The 26,588-nt window shown below is 39.2% G+C and overlaps 2 protein-coding genes across 5 annotated transcripts in view; both read left to right on the forward strand.

The window, feature by feature from the left end:
* LOC149737156 (thrombospondin type-1 domain-containing protein 4-like) overlaps nt 1-12,324 on the forward strand; it is a 38,198-nt gene extending 25,874 nt beyond the window's left edge. For 3 of the 4 annotated variants that reach the window (XM_089877494.1, XM_089877496.1, XM_089877497.1), the window contains 8 exons: nt 2,574-3,051; nt 3,363-3,489; nt 3,848-4,055; nt 6,296-6,466; nt 6,679-6,846; nt 9,782-9,976; nt 10,186-10,330; nt 10,723-12,324. In XM_089877494.1, coding sequence (XP_089733620.1) covers nt 2,574-3,051; nt 3,363-3,489; nt 3,848-4,055; nt 6,296-6,466; nt 6,679-6,846; nt 9,782-9,976; nt 10,186-10,330; nt 10,723-10,865 — 1,635 coding nt within the window. In that variant the 3' untranslated portion in view covers nt 10,866-12,324. Of the gene's footprint in view, nt 1-2,573; nt 3,052-3,362; nt 3,490-3,847; nt 4,056-6,295; nt 6,467-6,678; nt 6,847-9,781; nt 9,977-10,185; nt 10,331-10,706 lie in introns of all 4 variants that reach the window. The other variant, XM_089877495.1, reaches the window with a different exon arrangement.
* A 396-nt stretch (nt 12,325-12,720) lies between these two features.
* On the forward strand, nt 12,721-25,905 carry LOC149737157 (uncharacterized). The gene is made up of 15 exons (XM_089877493.1): nt 12,721-13,714; nt 13,776-13,887; nt 15,848-15,914; nt 16,490-16,648; nt 17,161-17,263; nt 17,563-17,825; nt 18,399-18,493; nt 19,060-19,176; nt 19,620-19,774; nt 20,192-20,374; nt 20,734-21,001; nt 21,319-21,458; nt 22,228-22,372; nt 23,020-23,083; nt 23,428-25,905. The coding sequence occupies exons 1-15, from the start codon at nt 13,603-13,605 to the stop codon at nt 25,177-25,179; spliced, it is 3,735 nt and encodes a 1,244-aa protein (XP_089733619.1). The 5' UTR covers nt 12,721-13,602; the 3' UTR covers nt 25,180-25,905.
* Nucleotides 25,906-26,588: the final 683 nt, after the last annotated feature.

Below are 26,588 nucleotides of genomic sequence, written 5' to 3' on the forward strand. Positions count from 1 at the left end.
CGGTGTCGTCCCATTGCTCATTTAAACTTAATCCATCTAGGAAGTGCTATACGGATTTAAACTTTAACATTTTTATATGTATTAAATTTCTATATGGGTGAGGTGCTATAGGGAGATTGGTTTATTATCCCTATAACGTTTTGGAAGTAAAACAACATTAAAATTGAGGTACTTGGCTCGTTTTGCCCCACCATCGCTAATGTGCACTAGTTTAGCACGAGTTGGCAAATTTAGAATGCTATATTCGTGCATTGGAAAACTAACTTCGTTTTAATCGCATAAGCCGCGGTTAGTACGCGTCAAGTTAAGAAGCAAACGCCCCAAAAAACTAAGATGCTTCAACTTTTGGCACAGCTCCAAATGTAGGTGACGACTGAGGCTTCCACGATGCTTAAATTCACGCATTAGCTCCCCTGTCTGTTTGGGTTTGGTTTCCAAGATAGCAAACGCCGTATCAATTAAGATGATCTTAAAACCAGGATTAACAGCGGCTGGAAACGGTTGTTGAAAAGTAAAAAAAAAAACTGGAGTTGGTTAGAATGGTGTAACTTAAAACCAATATTGTTTTTTCGATAAAATATACAATGCTGTCGGTGAGCGTTAACCTGTGTCATTCTAAACTTCCAGTGACCTTTACATTTTAAAGAACCTATGTTGCCACCATCAAAGCGGTTCATGGGCCGACTGTGATATGACCAATCCGTTAAACCATTGCCAGCTTAGCTAGCCTTGTCTGAACAAATTGGATTAGACCAAGATAACATCGGCTACCGGCTGCTCGCTTGGCGATCACGTTGGCTTGTTTGCTGCAGCTGTTGGGATAATTACTCCTGACTATGGCGCAAAAATTCGGCGGATTTTGCGACACGGCGTTTCCTTAGTTGGCATTTTTAAGTATGCTTGGTGGCGCGAACACCATTGTACAGCATCGCTGGTTGCCTGACTATACTTTCTTCAAATGTTTGATTTTGTTTCCGGTGATTTATAGTTATGTGGGGGAATATGGGACACATTTTCATTCTGTTTTCTATTCTTATTTAGTAGTAAACAAAAAACACCTAGAGAGTTATAAAGTCGCATCCTCTCGACTATATAGACCGTTGTCAATCTGGACACATATATATTATGTGCTAAAGGTTATGTGCTAAGCCACTATACATTCTATAGCAGCCGACCACACCGATAATATATTTTGCTTATGTCCCACCTTTGGTAGTTTATGAATTAAACTATATCGCGGGTAGCAAGAGCATATAGTAGAGTGGGGGAAGATGGGACACCTTTCGCACATAATATCCGAATATTCTGATCGTGTTTAAACAGTTATCAACGGTCTATGGGAGTCTTGAGAAAATAGTTTTATAATTCTTTAAATGTTTTTTGCTTACTACCACATGGGACGAGAAAATACAGTTAAAATGTGCCCCAACTTCCCCCATCCTACTATATAACATTACTGCTTGACCGTACTTATGTGAAGATTCTTCTAATTTGTAGCGTCAGTATGCCTTTAGTTTACATTTCCACATCTTTTGCACACGTCCCACTTTTTCTCTCAGCACACGTCCTTCTAATGCAGATCTTTCGAAGTTTTTTGCAGAAGGCTCGACAGCCATACATAACTTGCGCATCTTCTGGCCTAAATTCGAAACATGTTTGCTCTCAGGAGAGTTGTTTGTGGCCCTGTACTTCTAATTTGCTCTTCGTTAAGGCCCGTTAACCCAGGCATTTGAAGCGTTTTGTGTGTTAGGAGTCGCTCCGCATGCCTTAAGATGCTTGCGCTGGTTTGCCGCCTCTATATTTACAACATCCGTGTTAAGTTTCCCTTCACACCTAAGTTGCTTTTAGGTAGGAGTGAAATTATAGACACACACTGCGCTGATTCGTATCAGTTTCACCTTCTGACCTCTGAAAGAGGAGTAAAAAAACTTGTCCTTTGGGATAGTAATGGAAATTCCACTTCACACATTACTGACTCGGGGGAGACCTATCGATTTGTGTTATGCACTTCGAGTCTTTCTCTTTACGTTGACGGAAAATAAAAGGTTGTTAGCCCGCCGAATTTTAAAATTCCCTTGGCCTCTTGCCAGCTTCTTAATGTTCCCTCACCCGCTCCGTTAAATTAGATTAAGGGGCAACAGGGACACGGCGGTTGGATTCGCGTTTAAACATTATCCTACCATGTACGGTTAGCTTAACATTAATGTTACGAAAACCTCTCGGAGGCAAACGGGTTATGTACGGAAACCGTGCGGAAATTAGGGCGGTGTTGATTTTGCAAATTAGAGTACGAGATCATAGGCTTTGCGTGCAAAACATGTTCTAACGTTACAAAGATCTTAATTTAAGTGATCTTGGGTGGCCTTAAGTTTAGAGTAGAGTAGGGTAAAATGCGGGCCTTGTTTTTATTCAAATTATTCTCATTTTTAAACAAAGATTATTCACAGAATTACATAACCATATCCACGATTCTAAAACAGCGTTGTTAATTATTCAGGAAATATGGGATTTAGGTGCTAATATATGCTGGTATTCCATCTTATCCCACATTACAAAGTTATTTAATTTTTCAGCTTTATTTCCAACACGATAACCCTGGGATCCAGTACGAGTACATTACACCACGCAATCCTCCTGTTACAACTACAAATAGTGGACCTGAGAACCCAAGAGCCAGCGAACTCGACGGCGGAAACTCAGACCATGGCTTTGACCTTGCTCACCGAGATGGGAATACTCCGTCATATCCAACGCACACTGGGACTGGACGCTTTGCTGGCGGTAATACAGGCGCTGGCATGCATATATATCGCAACCGTTATACTGCTGTGGGACGCGGCTCAAGTTACTACCGGAACAGGAACCGAAATTACGGGAATCGGATTTCTGACGGCGAGTCTGTGGATCGCGAAGACAACTCAAACGTGAGGAGAGAAATCACTCGAATACATCGACTCAATGGACCGATCGTGGCGGGAGGATCGAACCCGTTAGGCCGCACAAAGTGGATGAAAGTTGGCTTCGGTCAATGCTCGCAAAGTTGCGCTGAAGGTCGGTTAACATTAGAAATATACATTATGTTACTTATGTTTTGTGATATAGTATTTTTGGTACCTCCAGTTATCCGGTATAAACGCATTAATTTTATTCTTATGTTTCATTTGCGATTCGGCAAGACTTCATCAGGGTTTTTATACCAGAGGATCTAAAAAAAATGCACAAAAGGATTGTATAAAACGTGCACAAGTTTTTCAGCGCTTTAAATTCATGCTCACTTGGCCACCACTTTGCATACAATGTACTTTGTAAATTTTTAATCCTTTTAATTATTTAAAATATTTACCTATTTTTATTGACAACAGGTAAGAAGACGTCAATCATCAAGTGCATACAGTTATCATCCCGACAAACCGTGGACGACCAGTATTGCACTGGACAACGACCTAATCCTCAAGTAAGAAGATGTAACCGCCAACCGTGTCCTGCTTAGTAAGTACTCTATGTATGGGAATACGTTCCTTGGTCAAGATGATTAACGGTAATTGCTCCAGCCCAGTGACCTTTGATAGGTCCAAGTTGTCGGCCATCCAAGTTGTCGGCCATACATTTTATTCTATTCCATATTCCAATAGACATTCATATTTCATACATTACAAAAAATGAAAAATCCTTTAAATAAGCACTTACAAATCGTGCATGAGGTGTATAAAACAGAACACCCGTGTTATAACAGTTCTCGTTGCCCCGCCATGCGAGGATAAATTAGTTACATTGATTCATTCATGTACAAACTAGACCACAATCACCGCTACATCCGTATTTGTAAACCTACTTCTTACATCACCAGCTACGACGTTGGAGAATGGCTTGAGTGCTCAAGGACCTGCGGGTATGGACGGCGCACACGAACAGTTATATGTCGTCAGTTATTCGCTGGTAATTTCACTTCGGCCGTCTCCCATAGTAGGTGCAGACGGCTCACCAAGCCAGCGTCTCATGAACGATGTTCGGTGCGAGAATGCGCGCATTGGGAGCCAGCAGCACAGTGGTCACCAGTGAGTAAATTCAAGTTTGATGTCCATTTACAATTCTATAAAAGTTGAGTGTATGGATAATTGGCCAACGCTGGCCTAAATCCCAAGGTCACATAACGTGTTTTGCCGTGGTACCTCACCCATATAGAACAGTTACTTTTATAAAACACTTGCATTAAAACATTATTAGGATGTTTACATAAACGTAATAAGCCAAACCTGCCCTAAAAACTCGTTCTTTTAACTTAGCCTCCTCCTAACAGTAACCCATATATAGGATAAAATGTGCATATGCAATGTTGGGGTACTGAGCCAACTCTGGCTTAAATATAATGTCCCATGGCGTGCCTCACTGTAGTATTTCACCCATATATAAGTACAGCGGAAACAGTATGATCATAAACCTTGTGATAAAGCATTCGGATGCTATAAGCCTAGTTAGCTGCGTGATCGTCATTTACCTATCGTAGCATACATGACCTCTCGCACGCTGCTTGAAACTGCCGCAACAGACAATGTTAAATTGTTCCGTGGTATGTTGTTTTTAACATAGTCTGCTGGAAACTTGGTTTATAATTATCAATCGCGAGAAGCAATCTTTCAATTACAATCTGTTTTACCAACAGTATGCAGAAACCGCACGCTAGCAGGTTGCAATATATGGAAATAGAGTAGTGAATAGAAATAGCTTCCAATTCAAACACAATGCGAACGCTTTCACGCTTGTGGTCGCATAATTCTTCCGCTTTTCTCACATTTAAGCAAAGGCCTGAATAGCATGCTTGTCTCCAAGCCGCTGTTGTTGTGTGTTTGTGTGTTTTCTCCTTCAGATTATATAAGCCCAAGCTTCACGAGCAAGCAAACATGGTCGTATGACTAACCAAATCGTTGGATAAGCCGTAAACATAGGGGTTGTTGTCTTTTATGTGTACCTGGCACTTGAAAAGCGACCCTACCCTAATTTGTAACATAAGTCTTTACTGTCGTATGCGGTACGCCACTACACAGTGTATTGCACCCATAACAAACTGCCTACGTGACTAAAGTTTGGGATTTATATGTAACGTGTAGGTTTGTACAGCTAGTTAGGGTTCAAGGAACGCTCATTAAGCCATTGCTGTGTTTAGTTTCCCATCCCCCGTCATTATGTAGCTCGATTCTGCCCTTTACCGCCAATATTGCGGTAAATTGTTGTAAATATTTGAAAGGGGAATAACAGTCGAGATACCAGGGCAGGTACAAGGTGTAAGAGTTTATGGGAGTGTGTTGGAGCCGATTTAAAATGATTGCCAAAGTTTAAACGAGCAAACAAAAAATTGCGCCAACCCTAAATTGTGGTTTGAATTTGTAGTCTAGGTAAACTAGATACCGTGCCGGTCTGGATTGAAATACGCAGCAAAAACCGCGTTGCAAATTATTCGTACTTTTTGTGACATTGACGAGTTAATGAAAAGCGAAAATCGCATGTTTCAAATCAAAGGCGGGGAAATGACATTGGTACAAACGCTCATTCGAATTTCTAAAACAAACAAGCGTAAGGTTTGGATAAGGGTCAAGCACGACGAAATACGTAAAAAAACTAAAACCAAATCCAATAAATAGTGCGCTGTAGGATATCTGGTGGGGAAGAGGGGAAACTTATTTTCTTGTCCCGTTTCGTAGTGAACAGAATAACATTTAAAAAATTATAAAACCATGGGAAACTTTTTCATTTTATTTTCTTGTCCCGTTTTGTAGTGAACAGAATAGCATATAAAGAATTATAAAACCGTATCCGCACGACAGCCGTATACACCGTTGTAAATTGTTTAAAACACGATCAGGGTCTTTAAATATTTTGTGCAAACGATATCCCGTCTTACCCCAATCCTATTATACATATTTTACTGTAAGATTTACAGTTTACTATTCGTTGAACTTGATTTTTGCTACAAAATACGTAACAAACAGAAAAGTCCAAAGAATAGTTTACTATAAGTATAATAAGAGATATAGTAGGGTGGGGGAAGATGGGACATCTTTAGCACATAATAACCAAACATCCTGATCGTGTTTTAAACAGTTAACAACGGTCTATGGAAGCCGTGAGAACACGGTTTAATAATTATTTAAATTTTCTTTGTTTACTACCAAATGTGACGAGAAAATAGCATGATAAGGTGTCCCATCTTCCCCCACCCTACTATACATATTTCACCCAATAGATCATCGGTCGCTAGTTCAAATAGTATATTTGTAACGCTTTATATTTGTAACTACAGTGTAGTTCCCGATGTGGAGCTGGGACACAGACAAGACACTCAGTGTGCAAGAATGGTGATGGACAAGTCCTTTCAGATCATGAATGTGGATCCGTACGACGTCCAGCTACTATGCGATCCTGCGACGCTGGGCCGTGTCTTACCAAATGGTTCTTCACAGATTGGGAACAGGTAAAGTATTTTGCATGCATAAGCAAACACATATGTACCTTTTAAGTTTAATGGGCCATGAATGCCAGGATTTAGTTTGAAGTACAACGTTCTGCCGCCTAACACGTTTCACTCTAATTACTGTTGTGTGGCATGCCGTCGAATTTATTTCTCATTATTTTAACTCGATTAAGTCCTTAGAACCCTAGCACTTAAGTTCTCGTATGTTTCAGTGCTCTGCCGACTGCGACCGTGGTCAACAACGCAGGAACGTCGTCTGCATCAACACGGCAGATTCAGCAGCGGGATGTCAACGAAGACATCAACCTGAAGCGACACGAACATGCGCAAGATCTTCATGTGGGGTTAAATACGAATGGTTCGCAGGGAATTGGGGTCCAGTAAGTTTCTTCCGTTTATCGCCTGAATTTCACCTTAAATGCCCTTTCGGGCTTATACATTCATTATATATCTGTTTGCATTGTTACACAATTGCCGGGCAATTCGGTAAGCTTCGCTCCAAACCAGTGGTAACTCCTGGGTTGTGAAACTTATCTGCCCTACAGAAAAACAGTCGCCCACAAAGTTTAACTTGTAAGCGGGTATGAAATGTATAAGACAGAACACCTGCGTTATAACCACTGTTATTTCCCAACACGCTTAGATAAATCAACTTTCATTCATTCAACATTCTCTCGCTTGAATAGCACATTCAAGGCGCTTACACTTATTTGCCTTTGGTTAAACCCACGGCGGGACGTCTTTGTAATCTTCCCAACCCTACCACCCGTATCGAACACGGCTTAAGACTCGCTTGACCTTCGCACCAGCCTCTCATTCGAAGATTATCGAAGGTTTTTTTTCCATTCATCATCCCCGCACACTGGGGTGGTCAGCTTTCTTCAATAATGTTTGCTTACAGCCGGCGATGCGATACTTTCGAACACATGCGGTCTAACTGCACCCTAGCCTATTCCACGCCTTTAATAAGTTTAATTAGGTATTTATCTCCACCATAAAGCAACCCTTATTACAGTTCAACATTAAGCAACCTTAGTGACTAAGCATAAACTACATAACTCAACATATATATTTATATATCATATGTGCTATCAAACATAGTGTTCAAATAGTTGGCTTAATATAGCCAGCAGTAGGTATTCACGTAAACCGCAATGTAGAGGGAGAACTGCAAAGAACAAAGTCCCCGCACCCTCTAGCCACTGATGTTCCGCCCATATTTCGACCCCAACTTTGTCCTCAGATATTTGACTCATTGTTATGTGTAGATACGCTAACGACCTTTGCCTACCGCATGCTAATGTTGGCTGGTTTTCGTAGATTTAGAATATACAGGATAGACCTTAACTTTTCTATACTTGGTAAACTGGCAAGATAGCTAAGTAAAGAATGCGGTCTGCATAGAACACGTTTGTTATAATTTGATAATGAAATTTACCGCCCACGATCACACAGAACGAAGCTTGCCCTTTGCCCTTGTTAGCTTTCTGGGTGTTTGGTGCAGCGCGGTAATCTTTTTCCTTCAAATTAACATTACTGAGCGTTGGTGTCGACTTGCACTTAGCGTGTTGACTACAAATATGTTGTTCGCGGCCGCATTTCTGGTGTCTTGGTACAGCAGCAATCATTAGACCATAGAACCATACCTACCAACTTCTATTGGTATTTAAACTTTAGCAATGTGATACCTTCGCGGTTCCATATACTGTATGCTCTCGAAATGGGTGTAACGTGCCCACAAAAACGGGTGAACGCAACTCGGAGTTAATCCTGTTTCTGTTTTGATTCACAAGGGCCTTAAACCGTTAATTATTTATGCGGGGCCAGCGGGCGCGACTTCATGTGCTAGAATGTAAACCTGGGCGACCCGGGGATGGAACGGCGCTTTAGGTTGATAACGTTATTTAGACCTAAGTGCATAAAATTTATAACTAAATGATTTTTCCGGTCAGTTTTAATACAAACATGGGCGTTTTATTTTAACTTTGACATCACTGAAGCTGGTTTTAGTTATAAAACCGTATATACCTTTTAGATGATAATCGTATCATACTTAAGCTACAGGCGCCAAACAAGACAGTTAAAGGCGTCTATTTCTTAGATATCTCTACAACAAATACAATTTGTGGTTATAAACAGCTGCAAAATTGTCAAATAAACGAGGCTTTTCACACCCGTGGAAAATGTGAACTCCACTTTCAGATCAAAATCAAATAATGTCAGGTTAAGGTGGCGTTCAACCCACTTATTCACCATTTGCAAACGTTATCTTTGCCTATAATATATTAACTGTAAAGTATTGTGTGGGAAGATGGAACACCTTTAGCACATAATATCCAAACATCCTGTTCGTGTTCTAAAACAATTAACAACGGTCTATGAGAGTCGTGAGGATACGGTTTCATTATTCTTTGATTTTTCTCGATTTAATACTAAATGGGACGAGAAATTAGAATAAGAAGATGTCCTGTCTTATCCCACCCTGGTGTACCAATTTTATGCGCGAAATAGGAATCCGTATTATAACTCATAAAGTTGCCTCGCCATGCGAATATAAATAACTGACATTCATTTATTCGACCACAAACTTATATGGGTGGTAACTTGTGAGCCGGCAACAGAACACCCGTATCATGTGAAACAGAACACCCGTGTTATACCGACTGTCGTTTTTCCCACAACGCAAGGATAATTGTTATTATTTTGAATATTTTAAGCGAATGTTTTGGCCTATAATAACAAACCTGTAATTTTAACATAACTATTTAGGATTTCTTTTCTCAGAAGTCTTATAAACAGCCAGTACCACATGAAACAAGCAATTTCAATTCGCCAGACGTTAATTTTTAATGAGATCCAATAAACCAAGCGAGTTTACGGAGAATTTAACTCAATGCTGTTTCATCCATGCATATTCGCAGAAAAACTTAATAACCATCTTACATCCATAAAAAATCGTTTTCCGCGGCGCTTCGTACTAACTGTAAACTCAGCAGGCAAACAGTTTTCAATTCGCTTTTACATTTTAGCCAGACACAGAGGCGACTGGACTAACCACAGTAGTACGTCTGTTTCCTACACTCGTGCTGACTTGCTCTTAGTAAGATATAATTTCTAGTTCCCGTCATTACGTGAGGTAATATACTGCGTCTGTGGGCGTACAGTACGTTCGTTACTTTAGTTTGAAATACACATACAGTATATGACCCGTAGCCATGTTATGTTGTAGTCGTATACTGTTGCATGGCCGATATCATAGCGGTTGTGCAGTGTGAGAAAAAAAGTCTTTGTTTCTCATGTAATTTTCTTCTACAGTGCTCAAGTAACTGCGGTAACGGGGTTCAGAATCGAAAGGTGACGTGTCTAAGCATAGCTGCGGATGGTACAATGTCTGTCGCAGCTGGAACCAACAACCGACTACCTTGTTTAATGAGTGACAAGCCTGACACCCAGCGGCCGTGTAATACCCAAGCTTGTGGCTCTAGGTGGCACTACACCTTATGGACGGAGGTGAATATTATACCATGTTTAAATTTTATCAATAAAACTGCCATATTTATAAATGTTATTACGCAGAAGAACAAATAGCAAACTTTTCGTTTAATTTTGGGGGCACAGGACTGGTTCAAAAACCCTGGCCAACTGTGTTCTAAACTAAGTATACTGTACTGTTTCAGATTAAGTTAGGCTATACCTTAACATTGTATATTAATTCACAGTGTTCGGTTTCTTGCGGGGGTGGGTCTCGAACCCGGGATGTTCATTGTTTGGACGAATCCGGCAGTTTCAGTTCACTTTGCAATCAATCTCAGAAGCCCAAGAACGCAGAAAGATGCAACACCGTTAGTTGTTTCGCTTTAAGAGGTTAGTCAGTCAACTCTTGCATCTATTCATTACATGATCATTTTTAAGTTTTAATAATGTAGGCGTAAGTGGCTTGGGCAAGACACTTAGAGGCAATTGCTTTACCCAGTTATTGGTAATTCTCTCGAGGTGTATGAAACAGAAAACCCGTGTTATAACGACTGTCTTTGCCCTTCGAGGTTGAATAAGTTGAATTCATTTATTCATCCAAAAAGCATGTGTATGTCATTATTCTCATCCCCATAGTTATGTTTGTTGTCATTCATCCATTCTGTTTAAACTCAATGCAATTGCACTTCGGTAAACATGACTTAGTATGGAGAATATCTACCCCAATTCCCAGTGCAATTTCCAGCCATGAGCCTAAGGTATACAGTTCTCTTTCGTTTCAGATCCAAACTGCGAGGATCAGCGGTCAGACTGCGAACAGTATCGCCGGGCGCGTTTCTGCGCCTACCCCATGTACCGTAACGTATGCTGCGCCACTTGTTCGCGGGAATTGGCTGGACACACGACGGCATCCCACGGCCGATGACGGAGAACATCTTCACACGAACTTATATACCAGTGAGCTCGCCACCAGAGGAGCTACAGAGCTGTCAGTCCACGCACGATGACGTCACAACTCTTGAGATCCATGTATGGTGACCCAGTGTTGCCAATTTTTTTCTTTAATAGCTAAATACTGCACGGCAACACTTGGCCACCAGATTTCTATTCCGAGTAATATCTTTCAATACACAAGTTCCAGTATTCAATGTTACTCCGCCCGTTGGTAAATGTTCCAAACGAACCGGGCGTTATGTGTTCAATTTTTCATCTTTCTACTTCTCATTTTTTATTTCTTTATGTTTTTTTTAAGCATTTTCCTGTCACAATAATCTGCACCAACGTTTCGCGTTTCCCGAACATTCTGCCCACAAGTTCAATCTCAATTTTAATTCAGCATAGAAACAATATTACAGTTCCTTCTCTTTTACTTCTAAGGTGTCCATTGTTACAGATTTCACCAACTTATTACACTTCTTTTCATATAGTAGGTTGGGGTAAGATGGCCCATGATTCCATTCTGTTTATCGTACAATTTGGTAGTAGACAAAAAAAATTAACAAAAATTGTTAACCATATTCTTACAAATCTAAAATGGCCTTGATAGTTGTTAAAACACGATTAGGAAAAATGAAATATTGTGTGCTAACAGTATCCCATCTTACCCCGGTGACCAGAGAAACACAAGCCGTTTTACTCCCACATAAGCCTAATATATCTTAATCTTTAGATTGTTTTAATATTTTTCTTACCCAAGTACATGGCGATGGCGTAACAGTTTCGCTGTTTTACTCAAAAACCGCTGAAATATAAAAAGTATGTCTTCCTGTTCTAATCTTTTTTACTTTTTCTTGACAACTTTTGGTATTCCTAAATACCTGCGTTTTAATGTCTTTTTATATCCGCCAGTTACACTAATTGTGCACAGCCCACTTTGCTTGTTCTATATTAGGGTGGGGAAATTTGGCATCTTTTTATTCTATTTTCTCGTCCCACTTGGTAGTAAACAAAGAACATTCAAATAATGATAAAACCGTATCTTCAAAACTCCCACAGACTGTTGTTAATTGTTCAAAACAAGATCAACATATTTGCATATTATTATGTGCTAGAGGTGTCCCATCTTCCCCACTCTACTATATCAACTTATTCACCACTATTCTCTTATTAGTAACAAGTATGGTAACCCAAGCGCCCATATGTTATACACAGTAGTGAATACAGCATATAGCTCGTGTAGTAGCTGCAACAGCTACCACTAAAGCATTTACATTTCCCCAAGCGCCCAAATGTAAGGTCCCATACACTAACAATGTTTCTTACAGACGATACTTATATATTTCGCGCTTTCAATGAATTTTTCGCTATCCTGATTATTTATTACACTAAAGTGATTTGCTGGCCGCGAAATATGTGCTTTCTAATAAAGTTTAATATACCATGAACGTGTTGTGCTTTTGAAAACAGCTTTGCAGAATTTCTAATAAAATCAATGACGAAAAGCGCTACTGTAGCAGTAGAAATATGGGCTACAATTTTATCAGTAAAGCGTTTGCTTTGCCGAGTGGGCCTTGAGCTCTCCTGTAACGATTTTCTGCCTCGCATGTGCCCGCTTTCAGTGCAAGAAAGAACAGAATTAATAATTGATTTTCTTTTTGTGTCGCAGCTGCCGCCATTTGCATTGATGCAGTCGTACCCGTCTGCCTCTTGACAGCTTATTCTAGCTTTTACATGCAAGGTTTGATTTAGATATAGATATTTGATTGTATTTATACGAATTTCAGCAATTTGTTTATAAAGACAGCATGGTAAATGCTAATTACCTACAATTTAGATATAAGACAGCCCTAATTTAAAACCAGTTAATTACACACAGCGTTTCTAGAGACAGATTAAATACATATTTGGTGTATATGCTTTCTACAGTTTGCTATTTTTTAAAGTTATTTTTAGTCCTTTTCAATCAAATAGTGAAGTCCAGCCTTTTGTATAGAGTGGATGAGGTTGGTTCATTCTCTTTGTTTAACCTGCTATGATGTAAGGTGACGTTACGTCATTATAACTTCCTGCTATGTACTCGTGGTGTCTGTTTCTGTTTGTCGGTGGTGTTATCAAAGCAAAGCGTTGGCAGTTGGGAATTTCCAAGTAAAACAAGAGATGGCTAACAAATAAACAACAAACATGGCTGAGATGCAGTAAGGCGGCTTAGACGTCGGGTATTGGCAAAAGGGACGCCGCACGTGTGAAACGTAACGTGCCAACGGCGTGAAGCGGAAAACACTTACTGCTTGTTCCGAGTCACATTGAAACGCGGTGTCGTTGCTGTTGCTGTTGCGACTCATGGGAGATCTTGTCTACTGTATGGAGTTGTGATTCCAATGCAGTTTAATGGAGTGACAGCATGACGGTATTTAGGGCAGTCGATATCACGGAAGCGATGGACGCATGCTGCCAGGCAAGATGTATAGATTTACATAAGGGAGAAGCATTTCAGTAGCGGCGTATATGCACGTATCTCTAACACGTACCGACAAACTGAAAGGCCAGAGTATTGTGTACATAAACATTAGAGTATGTTTTAGTTAGGGCTGTAGCATAGGTTGCTTCTTAATAACTAATGTTTGTACAATGTTTCAGAGTGCTGTAGTACATGATTGGAAAATGTTATAGTAGTTATCACGAATGTGATTTCCTGTACTGGCATAGCAAGCGCCAGATAAAACATGGCTTTACTTATAACCATCTTGACTTGCCTTCTGCTTGGTCTATGCTTAACATTACCGGGGTTGGCGTTTCCTAAAGATGCCGAACCCAACATGAGTTTTGACAGCAAAGGTATGAAGAATCGCTTTAGGCTATGATACCGTTTTGTAAAGTCATTGTATTTTGTTTACAGTCGTGCCACATTTGCCAGTGTTCGTTGGGTCAGGGCCAGGAGGTACAACCGGTGAACTAACAGACGTACAACAAGTGACAACGATTGGCAAGAAAGTTGTAATTTCAGCAAGGTGATGTGCTTTGGTTTATATATTAATGGAACTGTTAGGTAAACAGGATACCGTTAATACATAATTCTCCTCTATTAGTGTAGAGTAAAATGGATACCGTTGAGACATAGTATCCAATATTTCCTATTCGTGTTTTTGACAATTAAAAGGGCTCTTTAAGAGCAGTAAGAATATGGTTATAAAATCATGTAAACATTCTTTGTTTACTACTAAATGTAACGATAAAAAGAATGACATTACAGAATATCTTTGCGTCTAATATTCTATATATAACTGGTTCGTTGTTTCCATGTGTTTTACCTCCCAAGGAACCAGTTCGGTTTATTTTTATTAAAATTGACGTAATGAGGAAACATGGCATGGCAGGAAACGACGCATTGTATCGTTACTGGCGTATAACTGTATGATTGTAGCGCTGATGTGATTGCAACATCACTTGCTTTTCCTGTTCATAACCATTACCAATATATAGTAAGTTGGGGTAAGATAGGACATGTTTTATACCCTATATCGTCCCATTTGGTTGTAAACAAACAATATTTACAGAATATAAACCCGTATCATGTAAAATCTTTTCATACATAGCAGGAAACATATAGTATATGGGTGTAAAAATACATATCAAATATAGTAGGGTGGGAAAAGACGGGACACCTTTAGCATATAACACCCAAACATCCTGATCGTGTTTTGAGCAATTAACAACAGTCCATGGGAGCCATGAGAATATAGTTTTAGAATTCTTTGTTCTTTGTTTACTACCAAATGGGACGAGAAAATAAAATGGAAAGGTGTCCCATCTTCCCCAACCCTCCTTTTATAGTGTGTCGTTCTGTTCTAATCCGAATAAAATGTCATGGAACCACCGATATAAGTAGCAGCTGTCATATAAGATAACGGGAACATGAGTTAATGTAACGAATCGATTTCCATGCGTTCTGTCTGATTTCTGACAGTTAAATGAAATTTTCAAACTTTAGTTTCCAATCGGGTAACAAGGGGAAATTACGCTGTCTGTACTTTAAGTAAACGATCAATAGAACAATGCGTACACGTTGGTTTTAATTGTACGGTACCGTTGGGAGCAAATCGATTCAGAATCCCAATCTCAGTACCTTTAATTAAGGTATGCGATCGCCATATGGCTGGCCATGCGTACAAAGCACGATTTAATTATGCGCAAAACGACGTCATGAAGAAGACACTGCTTATGTCTGGTTGACTTTGTTAGTGCTGCTTGTAATGACGGTTGTGGGTTAAATTTTAAGTCGTTTGTTATCTATGCGTGTTAAAACTAAAAGTAGAAGGGATATTTTAATAATAACACCTGCATTTGTCTGTTTGATTACGGTAGAAAAGATATAAGAATTGGGTAAATGAAAAAGTAAAAAGTTTAATTTTAAACATTATATTGGGATGGACGGAGATGGGACACCTTTAGAAAATAATATCCAAATATCCTGATCGTATTTTAAACAGTTACCAACGGTCTATGGGAGTCGGTTTTATAATTAATTGAATGTTTTTTGTTTACTAACAAATGTGACAAGTAAACAGAATGTAAACATGTCCCATCTTTCCCCACTCCACTATAGTAACATTTGTTTCTTTGATTACGGTAGCGAGATGTACGAACGGGGAAAATAAAAAAATAACTCCCAGTTTAAACTTATTTATACTTAATTAGTTAACTATATCTAAGTTAGACTTCTTATGGAAAAATTCTACATAAAGACACGATCCGTGCATACATGGTATATTTAATACGTTTTAAACTTCATTTGTTAATGCCAGATTTGATATTCAATTACTTATACAGTTAAACACACCCATAAAGTTGCGTACGTGGTATATCGTAAGCTGACACGAGGTGTATGAAACAGAACACCCGTGTTCTAACGACTCGTTTTCAGGCCACACGCGAGGATAAATAAGTTACATTCATATTTCTTTATTACAGGAACAGCATTTACGTTTTCGACCCTCAGTCGTTTACCACAAAGAACCGCCGAATCTCATTTGAGCAGGTTTGTGTTAAATATTGATGTATTTCTTCAGCCGAATAAGATGACTCCCTGGTGCATATTTAAATATATCCCATTGCGATTGTGCCTTGTGCGATAAGACAGGGCCTCACAGTATATGCTATATACCCCTACTGTAAGATGCTTTATGTCTCAAAGTACCTCGATAGTGCATTTATGCGCGTCACTGAATAGATAACATTTTAGATGTGATAACCCAAAATATTTGCTATTTAAAACAATAGACTATGAAAAGTTTTTCGAATATTTAAGATTAAATGCAATGAAAACAGAATCAAGTCGAGCCAAGTGTGTCGTTACCATTTAAAATTAAGAACTTCCATATCGGTTAAGATCCTGGTAGTTGACCCATTACCCATAGATACCACCTATTACTCAATTACATTACATTGTCCTAAGTTGACCGAAAACGCAATCACAAAGTCGTCTATAAACCAACCAAGGACTTTTAGGTTAGGAGCTTGCGTTGAAGCAATACCCCCAAAAACACTTTAAAATTTAAATTCTTGTTTTTTTAAATAAATTTATCTTTTATAACACTGTGTTATACAAATCAGATCTTAAGGTGGTACCCCCAAAACGATACCAACTGTTACCAGAGAACAACTTTGCTCCGAAACTGCCAGAATTACATCCGTGTAGTTACACCAATCACACCCAATGCTGTACTTGTATGCGGAACCAACTCCGCCAGGCCAACATGCAGGGAATACGAGGTAAAGTTGTGTGTTAGCTTAATCGTTTAAAGTGATCAGGGAAAAAGATATTCCATGAATGTTTTTAAAATGCGCAACTCATCACATTCTCTATAATGGTAGGGCGGGGGAGATGGGATACTTTTCATCTATTTTCTCGTCTAATTTGGTAGTAAACAAATAACAATGAAAAAATTGTAAAACCGTGTCCTAACGACTTCCATAAACCGTTGTAAATCGTTTAAAACACGATCAGTTTATTTGAGTATTCTGTGCTATTGGTGTCCCGTCTTCCCCCCATCCCACCATATCTAAAGTACCTTATACTTCTAGAACGATTAAACTAGTCGTAACTCGTAAGCACGAGCTGTAGGAAACAGACTATAGTGTTATAACGACTCTTGTTGCCCCGCCACGCAAAGATAAACAAGTTACATTCACTTGTTTAAGTAAAAAATATCATTCTTATTAAGCGTTGTGCACGACTGCTATGAAAACCACTATAGTTTCAAACAAAAAACGTTTATTCACAGTGGCTGCAGGGAAAGTTCAATAAAAACTTCCAGGAGTCCCAGCCTATCGAGAGGTTTAAGGTCCCATACGATGATGCGACTCATTTCGCTTACACATACTCAAGTAAGCTATTACCAGCAAGACATAAATGTAACTAAAATAACGGAGAGACGGGAATTCGATCCTGCATTTCAATGGTTGTGACACACTAATGTTTTCTTTGTGAGTAAGGTCTTTGTCAACCTGAGATTTAGGCCAGATTCGACCCATTACCTAAACATTGTAAAGATTATAGAGAACATTCAATGTTTTTATGTTATGGTATTTCTGATCCCACCCAGAAATTCCAAACCCCACAGTAGGCATAATTTCACACCCAATATTAATATATATTATATATATTAACTTTCTTCACCATACAGACGGTTACCTCTTCTCTGCTCTTCGAACTGATCTTCTCCGATCCAATCCTTCCATTGCTCGGAGTCCAGTCACCGATCCCAGCATCATCTTTCCACGATCGCCCTCTATCGTTGGAAGCAGTCTTCCTCTTCCGAGGTTAACAACGGATGAAGCATCTCGGTGGTTGGGTGATCCTCGCTTCGTTGGGATGGTGGACACGATGGAGAAGGTCTTCATCTTCTTCCGCGAGGAGGCGGTAGAAGCATCAGATCAAACAGATAAGGTATTTCAAACTTATAGTAAGATCGGAGAAGATTGGACACCTTTAGCGCATAATATCTAAACACTCTGATCGTGTTTCAAACAATTAACAACGGTTTATGAGAGTCGTAAGGAAACGGTTTTATAATTCTTTTATTGTTATTTGTTTACTACCAAAAAGGACGTAAAAATAGAATGAAAATGAATAGTGTTGAGTTAGGGTGTTGGGGTATTGAGTGAAATCTGGCCTAAATCCCAGGGACAATAAGATAATGTGATTTGAAGCTTATTCGCTGAGTTACAAATAACAATTGAGGCCAGCACTGTATTTGCTTTGGTTTTTATTTTCTATCGTTTTTAACCGAATATGACTTTCATTGCCGTAGATTATACATGATAGATCTTATTATTATGCAAAGATGGAAGAAATAGATAGGCAGACAATCCTATAGATGTGGTTTACAAGCCAATCTTAAACACAATGTATATGTGTAGACGGTTGCTTTTATGTACTAAACCACACTATGGCGCAATAACCTTGTATATATTTCACCCCCTTAATATTTCATACGTTAATGACGTCATTTCCATGCAGGTCATTTTCTCCCGAGTGGGCCAAGTCTGCAAAAATGATGAAGGAGGGAGTTACAGCTTGCTTCGCAACAAATGGACCACCTTTTTCAAAGCCAGGTATAAAATATTCACGAGGCGGCGCCGCCAGCTTGCACTTTGCATAATTCATGTCTCCCCCGTGGCCCCTAATTGACTTGCACGTGAGAATATTTCTCATTTCCCTACTCAGAGCAACCTTCGATAAATTATAGATGACTGGAAACTCCAGAAACCATTGTTGTTGTCTCATGCGGGAAATCCGGTTATTCTAACTTTCCTTGAAAAATAATTTGTGTTCCCAGACCAGGCCTCTATACATTGTCTGCGGAACATACAATTACTATAACTTTCCATGGAAAAAAGTTTTGTTTATAGCACATAGGTTGTGACAAGCATAAAAATCTTATTAAAGAAACTAATAAGCATTAGTAGGATGGGGGTAGATAGGACACGTTTTCATTGTATTTGATCGTCCTAGTTGTTAGAAACCAAAGAAAGTTCAAAAGAATTATGAAACCGTAACCTCACGCCCCCCACATACTGTTGTTAATTGTTTAAAATACGATCAGGTTATTTGGATGTTATGTGCTAAAGGTGACCCACCATTCCCCACACAAATATTAAATATTAACAAAACCTTACAGGCTGAACTGTTCAATACCCGGCGATCGACCTTTCTACTTCAACGAGATACAGCATGTCACTCAACCTATTGATCTAAACGGGCAGATGACGGTCTTCGCTACCATGACAACGCCAGAGTAAGAATTTTAAACATATTTTATATTTAATCAAATTTATTTAATAAATTTTATTCCATTTTCTAATATAAGTCCAAAAAAAATTTAACAATTTTGAAATAATGAACTTAGTGTTCTCTAAACAAAAATATGTCTCTTTCAGCACTATGGTTGATCGAATTAGTCAATAGGGGGAAATCTTATAATTACTCTGCCTCTTGATAAAAGAGATCTGTATACCCATAACCATATGTTTGCTATGGTTAACTATTTTGAGGCTATTTGTTGTGTATGCCCATCGACAAATAAATAAACAGTAGTTGTAGCTTACGATAAAAATCACACCAAAAAAAATATTACTCATCCAAATTTAAAATTGATTCGCAAATTAAAATCGTTCGGAAAAAAACGAAACGAAATTCGACACTGAAGAGATAAATATATTACTTTATTTAAATTTACAGAAACAGTATCCCAGGGTCGGCTGTATGCGCTTACACTATGCATGACATTGCTCGAGCCATGGCTGGTAATTTCAAAGAGCGAGATCAAACTTCTGGGTGTTGGAAAAATTCTCCAAACAACCCACGCCCTCACTCTGCCCAGTGTCGGACACAACGTATGTATATAATGTAACTTGTATTATAATGTAACTTGTATTGATACGGTTTTTTAATTGTCCCAGCCTTCTGGAGTATCTGTTATGTATAGTAGGGTGGGAAAGATGGGACACCTTTTTACTCTATTTTCTCGTCCAATTTGGTAGTAAACAAAACACATTCAAAGAATATAAAACTGTATTCTCACGACTCCCATAGACCGTTGTTAATTTTTTAAAACGCCATCAGGATATTTTGATATTATGTGCTAAAAGTGCCCCATCTTCTCCACACTACTATATATACATCAAATTCAACATTGTACAAACGCAATTTTATTTTAAACATTAAACTTTAATGAATTTAGCAACTGAAAACAGAATGCATTGTCGCGAGTTTTTCAGTATTCATTTTTATCAAGCACGTTTATGTTTCAGCTGTCCGAGCCGCCCTTACTCTGAAGTTTATTAAAGAACACACGATTATGTCGGAATCCGTACAACCGCTAGGTGGCAGTGCTATCTTTACTCGCACGCAGACGCAAGATCGTTTTACCGCCATTGCTGTAGAGACCAACCTAAACGTACCGAATCAACATAATGTCAGTGTTATCTATATTGGTAAGTTAGAATAGATACTCTTAACTTGTGTATTAGTTAATCCCATATCTGATGCCTTTACCATTAATCAAAAAAAGCACAAGAGCGTTTTAGGGACGCGGTTATACAGTTTAACTTAATAATGGCTGCGGGTGCTTAATTCTGGCCGACATCCTAAGTTCCATGGCGTGCTACGACGTAGAACCTTCTCTTGTAGAATAGCACATAGCTGCTTAAAGATGTAATGATATACGGATCTTTAAAGCGTTTTTAATCGTTAAGAATACGTTTAGGAATTATACGCTTTATGGGCTAACGGCACCCATCTTACCCCCGTAGTAATATAGAAATCTTAACACGTTTAATTCATTCATTTTCAGGCACTGACCAAGGAAATATATTGAAAGTCTCCGCAAGTGGGTTAGGGTCGGATCGGACACGAAATACGTCGTTTTCGGAAATATGGCAAGTATATAGTGCAGAGGAATGCGGTAGAGAAGAAGACAGAGCTGAAATCCTAGAAAGCAGGAACCAAAGACGCGTCCGAAGTATCACCCTGGTTCCAAATAGCGATGTTATTTTGGTCGCATTCAGTAGATGTGTGGTTTCGGTGCCGAAGAGGTTTTGTAAAGCGTATACTTGTAAAAGGTGAGATTTATTGGTGACGTGTCTGTGTATTGAATTACACACGTATGTGCAGCGCTTTATGTATAGGTGACTTTTTTAGGATTGGGATTCGGGATGTATAGTTTAGTACTTAGCCCATCAACCACGACACATATGCAGTAATGTACTTTTTAACTAGGTGTGTGTCCATTATATAATTCCTGTTCCTCTGTCCTTCTATCCCATATACAATAAATAAAAAAAACTCAACAGTTTTGTTTTACTATTGTAATGTATAAGAAGCTTTCAGATATATTTATATGTGAAGCTATTTAATAACGACCAGCCGACTCCAACAGGTCCTGCATACAGTCAGGTAATCCTTACTGTGCTTGGCAAGGTGGTGAATGCAAAGCACTTACTACAAAATCGTCCCAACCATATGAACAAGACTTATTCGCTGCAAGAACCGATCTGCCCCCTTGTAACAATGATAAAGGTAAAATTACACCTCAAGCCCAGAGTTTTCGGGTTCGATGCCCGGTGCTGCTACCATTGTGGGCGTGTGTCCTTGGGTAAAAATTGGCAATATCCCCGACCCAGTGGTCCCTTATAGTATAGGTTGTGTAAATTATTATACAATACCATAAAAACGAAAATGCTTACAAAACAGAAAGTTACATACGTAGTAACTCGTAAGCGGGTACGAGGTGTATAAAACATAACACCAGTGTTATAACAATTGTCGTTGCTCCAATATACGCAAGAATGAATAAGTTACATTCATCCCAAGCTCGACAATCATTCCAGAATATATTGACAGAAGCCGATTCTTACAAAGCCTCGATAGCGTCGCGGTTTATCTTTGTCGACTTACCGCAGATGTTATCGGGCATTTGTACAATCGCAAGTGCAATGAACCTCTGCGTGTTATTTGAGGCACTTTATTTTATTCTGTGTGGGTTAGGTCCTGGCGCGGAACGCTTAGGGAAAATACACAAAATACAGTACAAAGCATTGTAGTATACGGTTTTGAGCACGTGTCTGTTTATATTAAACCTTTTCGTTCAACAATCTTGTTTAATGTACGTGCCCATTTATTAAAGCTCTGTTTTCTTGACTGTAGAATAAATGAATTATTTTGTGCGCATAAAACACGGGTTTTAGTAGGTTTCAATACACAAATGACACCCAATATGTATGATACGATTTTCTTTTCAAACCAAAAAATCTTCAGTGTATCTAAAGTTATTTTTTGTTATTTTTAGAAACCGATTTCGCAACTACAAGCCAATTCCAGTGCGCTGATACTGCAAGTGTTGTACTTCCATTGGTTGTCAGCCTCGTAAGCGTGTTTTGCTTCGTCTTGCTTATTTTCCTGATAATCGTGAAATGCAGGGCAAAGAGACAACTGTAAGTCTTGTGTTCTGAATATCTTTATTAAAGAGCATGAACAAAACAAATTTTACAATAAATACTACAGTCTTCATAGCTAAATGTACTAATGCAACAAAAATACGCATATATACCTGGTCATCAGACCTACGTTAAAAGATTGGCTTATTTTAAAAATTAAAGCATAATGTAACCAAAAGTTACACAAACGTTTCAAAGTCTATTACTTTTGTTTCATTTTTTTCTTCCAAAACGGAAGATGGTATAAAAACGACCTGAAAAATGTTTCAAGATTAGTAATAGACAACATTTTGTAATCTTAACGCTATAGTTAATGTAAAAAATTCCATAGAATGGTCGTCAGTATCGTACATTTTGTTTGAAACGTACGTATCTATGTCCTATCCAAAACCCGTTATTGGCTCAATAGCAGTAAAGATCAAGGAAGAATTACATTATGGTTACACGGGCTTTCAGGGTGTTGCAGTAATTAGCCAAATCTGGCCTGTTCCTTGACAAGCACCTCATCCACAAAAAATAGAATATATTTTAGGGGTTTAATATAGGATGCATGTCGCATGTTAAGTTTATTGAGATAGAAGATAGAAAGCACTTGTATAAAAGATTGTAGATAGCTTGTTGCATATAATAATGTTATATAACAGGCGCCGATCCGCTAGAAACTGTACTACGACGTTGTGCCAGAAAGAAAACGCAGCCCATGGCATGGTAAGAAATGTATATTTACTTGTTTTATTTTAAAGCCTTTGTTTTAGATTCCACATTTATATAATACTGTAGAGTAAGATCGGATGTTGTTAGTTCCTAAATCCTATATTTCCGAATCGTGTTTTAACAATAATTACCGCGATGGACTTTTACAGCGTAGCTGCTATACAGTTATAGTTTTGTAAATATTATTTGTTTAGGACGAGAAAAGAGAATATAGAAACATGTCCCATCTTACTCCACCCTACTACTACACTTCACTTTTAAAGCTAATAATTGTTTTCTGTATGTATTAACACAAAAGCTGTCGTCAACATATTAACCAATGGTATATAATTTTTCAGGGCAGAAAAAATAAAGAGGCTGGAACCCGTCGCTTCTTTTGCCGTCGGCCAAAGAAGGACTACCCTCCTAGAGTTTCTATTGAGCCTTCATCAGCGCGTTCCCATCCTTCAGAAAGAAGTAACGATTCAGTATTTGAGGGAATACAGGAGCCGCTAAACAACGCAGCCCATGCAAGCCGCTCTCAGAACGCCGAGTTCAGCAACTTACATATCGTTGAAAATTTCGCAAGACCCTCACAAGATAGCATGGACGAAGGGAGCGCATGGAGTGAAGATATATTCGACAGTGACAGCCAAACTCCAAACCATCAAAACCCCCAACAGAATACGAACAACAACCGAACAGTTGGTGTCGCCCATGTAATGAATCGAAAACCAGGCGGCAAGTTATCCCAAGTTGTCCGGCCAACTTTTGTTACAAAGTCGAAAGTAAAAATGGGTTCCCACCAAAGCACAGACAACTATGGTTCAACACAGGACCACCCTGTTAGACGATCTTCCACGCCCCCAAGGATTGTAACCAACCCGAATTATCTTCCTATCTCCCCTTTTGTGAAAAGATCTACCGTCCCAGACTTATACGAGAATCAGAACTTTATCCCTTTAGATGAACACGACTATGAGAACATCGAAGGTTCGACAATTCCTCGAGATGATTCCAACTTCCCTCCTCCGCCTCCGTGCGTTCTCTCACCGTCTGCTGATGTCTCTTCCCCGCCGTTATTCAGCACTTTACCGGTATCAACGTCCTGGTATCCCTCGCCTCCTGAAGAGAGCGAAAACAAGACTCCTGAACCAAGGTCCTCTCTGGGTGAAACGACTCCTCTCACACAACAGAGCTCAGGTCCCCGAGGATCTCTAGCTATCTCGTCTTCCGCTTCAGGAGATTCCACCAGTAGCGGGTTTGTCAGTTCTTCCTTTAGTTCCCCACCGTCGAGTTTCAAAGAGAAGCCAGGGTCATCCCGAAAAGCTTTCATCGTAGCCAAGGGGATCCTCACAGCCCAAACGTTTGCATCGACTAGAGGGTCAAAAAAGTCTCGAAAGAAGAAAGGTAGTCAAGATGCTAACGTCATCAAATACTCTCTTTCTGAACGTGAGGAGGACGATGTGTTTTCTCCGGAGGAAACAAGAGAAGAAGATTCCTCATCCCAGAGTCTTGAAGATTTGGAGGAAGAGGACATCAATAACTTCCGAAGTCCGGAGTACCACGAAGAGAGCTCAGAAGAAGAGGGATTCAGCGAGAACTCGCCGACAACACCAAGCGAACGATTGACTCCTTCAGAATCCAATAAAAGCAAGCTCAAAAAGAGCATCCGGCTTTTTAAACTCAAAAAGAACAAACGGAACAAGAAGGAGAAAATGAACGGAACTTTAATGCCAGATGTAGAAACCTTCATGAGCCCAGCATATGACGAAGACCCGGTTGTTCCGACAGTAGTTGGCTGGAAAGAGATAGAATACACTTCTCCTACAGCGAGTTATGAATATGGGAGCCCAACAACCAACACTTCGTCTTTTAAGTCACCAAGTGAAAATGAGGATTTTTCTCATTACAATGGTCGCTCGTACGACGATACCTGCCTGCCCCGGGATTCAAACCAGCCACCCCCGGAACCTTACGCCTTCTATACAATGCGACCAAAGCATAGAATGCGGCAGAGCATGCCTAAGATGAGAAACACCGACAAAAGCTGGGCTCGAACCAATAACCCCCTACCTGTTCCTACCCCTGCGGTTCCAGATATTATCTAATGTTAAAAATCATTCGTTCTCTGTACATAAGCACGTTTCAATGTTACTACGATCAAACTATATTTTCAACAATCTCGCGCTTAGGCGATTCGAGTGACATTTTTACCGCAAACACAGTGTTATCTGTACATAGGTTCCTATATATTGTTATATACATATTTAAGCATGAAAACAAGTTATATACCGCGTATATTTATATATTAGGTCGGTACGACTTCAGGCACCAATCTCACTGTAATTGTTCTGTGTCAACATACGCATTCCTGTACACACATCTGCAATTAATGTTTTAAACGTATGTTTGAATGTGATTGTCTTTGTCAATATTTATTGTACATCGTATTCTTGAGTTGTATTTTGATTGCACTGTTATTTTTAGATTTCCATTTGCAGCAAATAGAAGCGGACCAAAGGGCTGTCGCCCACTCCTGTATATTTTGTATATAATTTTGTATTGATGTGTATGGAAGTTATATTACAGCGTTGAACCGGTAACTTCCCAATGCTTTTATTGTTTTGCTAGTTTGGTTTTAAACGTCCAACATTTTGCTGTTTTTTTCTCGATGAATGTTTTTTAGTGATCAAAATAGTTTACTGATCCACTTTTACTTATGGAATACTCCGCTTCGCCCGTTTAAAGTTTGTATGCTGCTGTAAAAAACTTTCGATTCTTTATCTGTGTTTTTGTCAATCGTAATAAAGCAAAGCACCCCGGTGCCCGGAATATTTGCCGCCAATTAATTACGTTTGTATAAGACCGCGTGTCGGGTAATACGTCTCTTTCGGGCGCAAATGTGACAGCATTTCCTAATGTGGTCTGCAAGTGCCATAAGGCGCAGCAGGGGCGATTGTTTTTCGAGCGGTCTCATACTTAAAAGTACAAGCGGCCAGTCTGTTACCGCGGAATGCTATAGGACGATACAGAAAATGCTGATCAGGATGGCCACTCGAGAGGCTTAATGCGGCTAAGTGGCTTATTAAACCCTACTTAGCAACTGTAGAGTGCTACAGGTGATCTTAACGGCAATTGTGGTGACTGAAGACGTTCCTGGCTTACCTGAAGATCCCTTCAAATCTACACCTGACGGTGAGACTCAATTTAGGAAATGAATCATTTTCAAAGCGAGGTCTTTTAGCCAATTTTATGACCCTTTCCGGGCTTTGCAAAATTGAATTTTCCACTTAATTTTTTTCACCAGCAGTTTTACTTTAATTATTAAAGCTGAAATTTATCTTTTGCAAAACAAGGAAAGGTCATAAAGTTACTCATTTTCGAAGCAAAGTCGTCAACCCCATTTTATGGTTATTTCCGATTTCGCATTTGTTTCCTACTTCATGCCTAACTGTCGCAATGAACATGCATTGGGGTCAATGTATTAACCTTAATGACTCCAAGTGACATCGAACAA

Source organism: Ciona robusta, chromosome 4 (genome assembly GCF_009617815.1).
Source record: "Ciona robusta chromosome 4, ASM961781v2".
In the NCBI taxonomy this organism is placed as follows: Eukaryota; Metazoa; Chordata; class Ascidiacea; order Phlebobranchia; family Cionidae; genus Ciona; species Ciona robusta.